Below are 6,000 nucleotides of genomic sequence, written 5' to 3' on the forward strand. Positions count from 1 at the left end.
GATAGGCACATGGAAACAGCAACAAAATGGGTCGATATGTCGTTGGCTATAATCGGCTAGCATGGGTTGCTTCTTATCTTCATTGTGTCGTTACGGGCATCTTTCCATCGTCGGTATTATGGCGTGCTGGAATTTAACACTTATACAAAAATAGCAAACAAATGCATTTTTATAAAAATATAATTTATTTAAGATTTAACAATGAGGAACATATTTTTATAAACATAAGTTGAAACCAGATGCATGCTATGTTACGTCCGCCGACCCCAGAATGCAAGCTTCAACTGTTTTAAAGCAATAGAATTATATTTAATTCTCTCTCTTTCAATGAAGAAAGAGAGTGAAAGAGAGAAATAGAGAAATATGTGTTTTATGCAATGTTTTGTTTTTCAAAGTATGTCAACATAGCTTAACTTTTATTGTGGACTGAATTCATAAACACCTGCCAATCTTCGTGTATCGACAGTTTTAACCGTTAAAAAAATGTGTCCTCATTGAAATGTGTGTGTGTTTGCCTCCACACAAGTGCAGACTAAGTTAGGCACAAGGTTTATTAATGTAGAAACCCCCAGCTCCCCCAAAACAGGAGCTACGTCATTGTGCCACAGGCCCTCCTCGCCATACTTTCACAAAAAAAACACTCGTCTAGCTGAAACCACTATCAGTAATTTCCACCACTCTTTATCTCTACCTAAACCTAAACGTAGATTCCATGAACAAAACTTATTTCTTAGAACTGCACACCTGTAAAACTCTCTTCCATTTCCTTGCTTTCTAACTGACTACTATCTGATCGCCTTCAAGTCCAACGTAAACAAGTTCTTGATGATCCGTCTCCTTAAGTAATTCAATCTACCAAATTTTCACTACTAACGATTACTATGATATTGACACTCATTAACCTTTATCACTCATTAACCTTTATCCTCGAGTGGCCTCCAGGCCTTGATAAGTGGTGACTCCTTTGTAAAACAAAAAAAACAAAAAAATGGACATAATAAAATGTTAGTGAACAAAGGTTATCTCCTAAGTTTAATACTAAACCAAATCTGTTTTATTGATACTATTTATGGTGCTTGTGCCTTATAATTAGATATCAAAAGACGCATTTTAAGTAAAATTACTATTACATAATTACATGTTTTGGCAAAATTAATAAAATTTCCACAAATTAAAAAAAAAAAAAATGGTCAAATAAAAAAATGATATATTATTTTTTTTTTTTTTATTGAAATCATTTGAGATGAATAATTTGTATATTTATTTATTTACAGATTGTTATCCTAATCTTCATAGTTGTTGTTGAAGAAGGCCAGAGGATGAGTTGGCTGAAACATGGTGAAACACCAACTATGGAGATGAGGATAATAGTCTGCAAATAAATAAATGAATAAATATAGAAAAATGATTCCAGAAAAAATAACATTAATAATGATTCTTCTATTGCAGCCAATTCCTTATGACAAACTGACTTATCTCCCTTGTTTCAGTTAACTTCTGCAATTTCAAATTAGAAAATGGCAGATTGAGAAGCAATTTAAAAAAAAAAAAAATTTTATTTATTTTTTTTAATAAAAAAAAATAGTTCAGGCAGTTCTCTTACTTGGTCATTTTTGGAATTTTTTCTATTAATTTCAACATCACATAATTATGTAATAGTGTTTTTACTTAAAATGTGTTTTTTGATATCTAATTATAATACACAAGCACCCTATTTATTATTTATGAACATTGAGTTAACCTATTATATCATTTATTTATTTTTCTATTTTTTATTTATTATTTATTAATATAATCTATTTTATTTATGTTAACACTTATTTGGTGAACAAATTTTATCTTTTTCAGTGGTGGTTTCCCAAAGAATATAGCTGCACAAATCATTCTCCGTGCAATCAGCAGTTATTTCTCAACCGTCATGTCATCGTCATTAAAACAGATCTATTTTGTCCTCTTCGATAAAGAAAGCATTGATGTCTACCTCTCCGAACTAAAAAAACTTGACTAAAAAAAAAGGAGAAAAAAATGGCTCCTAAAACAAACTGATGCCGTCTGGCTATATGGTATGCTGTATTTTTTTTTGGGGGGGGGGGGGGGTGATAGATTTCCAGAATGTTCTTTTTGATTCTAAATCAGTCGTACAAAGATTCCACCCGGTTTGCGCATAATTTCATTAAAAAAAAACATTTAGTAAAATAACAAAGTTGAAAGAATTTGATTTTTTTTTTTTTCTTAACATTTTTTCTTATGCAGGGTGTGGCAATAAAACCTCTTACAAAGACGTTTCACATTTTTTTTCATCATTTTATTAATTCTGCCAGAAAGGGTGTTCAGTTAGTTACATAAAGTAATGGATACGAATGCTGACTATGTGATCAGAAGATTGAGTTTAAAGTCCCTTCAGTTCTATTAGATGCAGTTATGTTATTAGATTAAGTATAAGCAGCTGCATTATCTGTGTGTAGAGTATGAACAGACTCACTAGTTGAAGATATAGATTTTTTTGTTTGTTTGTTTTTAAATTCAATTTTCGCCTTAAACAAGGCACAGTGCCACTTTGAAGTATCGGGAACATAAGTTGCAGGGATATTATGAAGGGAGATTAGCAGCAAGATGTCTGTTCACATTACACTTGAACCTCTGAATGTCAGTACAGTCGGGGAAGCAGAATCCCGGAAGGGAGTTCCAAAGTCTAGCAGTTTTGGGGAAGAAACTATTGGAGTAGTAGGCTTTCTTACACCTAGGGATCTCTACTGTGAAGGGGTGGGATTTAGCTGCTTGTCGGGTTTGTTGGGGGTATTCATGTCGAGGAGGTACAAGTGCTTATAAGCAATTACTGCATGGGTAGAGTATAAATAACTTCTTTATCCATTGTTAAAGTATGAACAAAACTTTTGTTTGTGAGTAAGATATGAATATACCTTTTATCTATTGATACAGTAAAAAAAACAAAAACCTTATCTATGTTTAAAGTATAAACAATCTTCATACCTATGGGTAGAGTGTTTACAGCTCCTCTAACTAAAGATATAGTATTAACAGCTCATGCATGGATAGAGTATAACTGCCTCTTTACTTATGACTAAAGTAGGAATAGCCTCTTTACCTATCGGTAAAGTATGAATAACCTTCTATTTAGAGTAGAAGTATAAATAACTTGTATAAGTTTGGGTAAAGTATGAATAACCTCCTTGCTTATAGAGAAAGTATGAACAATTCCTTTATTTATGGTTAAAATATAAACAACAGACAACCTAATTAGCTGTGGTTAAAGTATGAACAGCCCTTTGACGTATGGATAAAGTATAAACAGTCCCTCTAGCTAAAGGTAGAATATAAACCACTCATGTCAGTATGGGTAGAATATTCACTTTACTTCTGGATAAAGTATAAATAATCCTTTTATTTCTACTTTTATATGAAAGTCACTGTGTGTGTGTGTGTATGTGTGTGTGTGTGTGTGTGAGTTCCTTCCTCATAGGTTCCGAAACGGCTGAGCTTATCTTTTGCAAATTTCACACAAAGCTAATTTATATGTCTGGCAGTGTTCTTAGATATGTTTTAGAAATTCATCCGATACGTATCGAAAATCGAAAAAGTTTGATATTAATAATCTTTCTTCTCTTATAGATAAAAAAAAAGAATTTTTACAGGGGAACATTTTACGTTACACTGGTGTAACCTTAGCTGGTGTAAAATAAAATATTCCCCCGTAAAAATTCTTCTATTTTATCTATAAGAGAAGAAAGACTATTTTTAAGATCATCAAGCCCAAATATCAGCTGACATGATATTGTAAACAAACACAGACGGAATTTGATGAACGACACAATCATTATTATTTTTTAATTTTTTTTTGCGAATTAGTCCACCAGACAAATTATTCCTCATAATATATAATAATCAATAGAGGATTGATTCTATAATAATAATATGTACACAATCTGCATAAATTAAAATATCATGTTTAAGCATATTGTACGACCGGGCAATGACAGGCGTCCAGCTAGTCTGTTATTAAAGTATGCACAATCCTTTGTCTATGAGACAAGTATGAACCGGTCTTCAAGCTAAATGTAGAGTATAAATAACTTGTGTGTGGATAATGTGAACTACCCTTTTACCATATACATTACCATGTATAAAATATAAACAACCACTCTTACTATGGTTAATGTATGAACAACCCCTTCTTTCTATGGTGAATGTATGAACAACCCCTTCTTTCTATGGTTAATGTATGAACAACCCCTTCTTTCTATGGTTAATGCATGAAACACCCCTTCTTTCTATGGTTAATGCATGAAACACCCCTTCTTTCTATGGTGAATGTATGAACAACCCCTCTTTCTATATGGTTAATATATGAACAACCCCTTCTTTCTATGGTTAATGTATGAACAACCCCTTCTTTCTACGGGTAGAGTTTGAACAACTACTCTATCTAAAGGTAGAATATGAAAAGTTCATGTAGACTATGAACCACCCTTTTATCAAAGGCCCTAAATGACCAAGTTCTCTCTGATTCTCTCTCCTCTGATCTTGAGCACGTGGTACAATGAGGAAAAAGGTGGCTGATTAATTTTAATGCATCTAAAACTAAGCTCCTATCTTTACATCATCAACACTCTGATCCCCGTCTGGTATCAATTGAAATGAATGGCTCTCGTCTTGGGGAGGCTCCATGTTTTGACAAGCTTCTGGGTCTGGCTTTTACTCCTGATCTGAAATGGAACACATACATCATATTCATTGCCAAGGTCATTAGAATAATGGTGGGATCCTTCTACCGCTTCAGTAGATATCTCACTGCTGATGCCGTTTTCTACCTATATAAGAGCCAGGTATGTTCATGTTTCTTAGAACTGGACACCTGTGGGACTCTCTTCTGTTTGCCTGCTTTCCAGCTGACTACAATATGGTTGTCTTCGAGTCCGACGTAAACAAGTTCTTGATGAGCCATCCCCTTAAGTAATCCAATTTATTAAATTTCCACTACTAATGATTACTACGATATTGTCCCATTGACTACTGTACACTCATTAATCCTTAACCTCGAGTGGCCTCTGGACCTTGATAAGTGGTGACTCCTATGTAAAAAAAAAAAAAAAAAAAGAAATCCATGAGTAAAATATAAACAATCTCCTAGCCTATGATTAAAGTATGAACAATCTCCCCCCCCCCCATCTATGGATAAAGTATTAACAGCTCTTCTAACTATTAATAAAGTATGAATAACACTTTTACCTATATGTAAAAGTATGAATGATATTGCATTTTGGTTTGATTTAATTATGCATGAAAAAAAAACAAAGATAAATGAATGCAAATGTGTGATGGAGGGAGATGATTAAATGTAAAAGGGATATATGTTGTATAGCTCTCTCAATGGAGGACATGGATTTGGTCCACCTCTTGATGTATCTTTTTTTCTCTCTCCTTTTCATAGTTGGGAATCAAGACAATAAAATTTATCTTATGTCATTTATTTATAGCATCAAAAAGGGATATACATTGCATAGTCTTTCAACTTACCTAAATTTGATCCATTTTCTTTGAGAAAGAGTTGCTGCTACTTATTTGCAAAGAGGTCTGACTGTTCTTACCTACTTGACGTCTGTTCACTCCAATTTTTAAACAGCAACCAACTATGTCCAAGACTTCTCTAATTCATTATCTGATCACATGATTAAAATCAGCCAATCATACTAAGTGATGCATCACTCATACTCACTAACTGTCCTCCCACCACCACCCCTCTGCAAAAAAAAAAAAAAAAAATTACACATTACTGGCACATTGGTTGCCCTTCATGGGCAAAAATAAATCCCACGAAAGAAAGTTATATTTTATTTTAACGACCCCACCCCCTGTCCACAAATGCCACCCATGAAATCATTAATAAAACTCACTGTTTTTTATAATCCAAACAAACTTCAGTCTTACTTTAACTTGTCTATCAAGTTTCATTCATGAATATCCAACAATTATTTTTATTGC

At 33.2% G+C, this 6,000-nt stretch overlaps 1 protein-coding gene across 2 annotated transcripts in view; it reads left to right on the forward strand.

Annotated features, from left to right (window-relative positions):
* LOC145292953 (core histone macro-H2A.1-like) overlaps nt 1–2,282 on the forward strand; it is a 45,837-nt gene extending 43,555 nt beyond the window's left edge. For both annotated transcript variants that reach the window (XM_080139156.1, XM_080139157.1), the window contains one exon: nt 1,849–2,282. In XM_080139156.1, the coding sequence (XP_079995282.1) occupies nt 1,849–2,008 (160 nt within the window). In that variant the 3' untranslated portion in view covers nt 2,009–2,282. The remainder of the gene's footprint in view (nt 1–1,848) is intronic.
* The last annotated feature ends 3,718 nt before the right edge of the window (nt 2,283–6,000 follow it).

This window comes from Euprymna scolopes, chromosome 14 (genome assembly GCF_053919585.1).
Source record: "Euprymna scolopes isolate OS-2025 chromosome 14, ASM5391958v1, whole genome shotgun sequence".
NCBI classification, from domain to species: Eukaryota; Metazoa; Mollusca; class Cephalopoda; order Sepiida; family Sepiolidae; genus Euprymna; species Euprymna scolopes.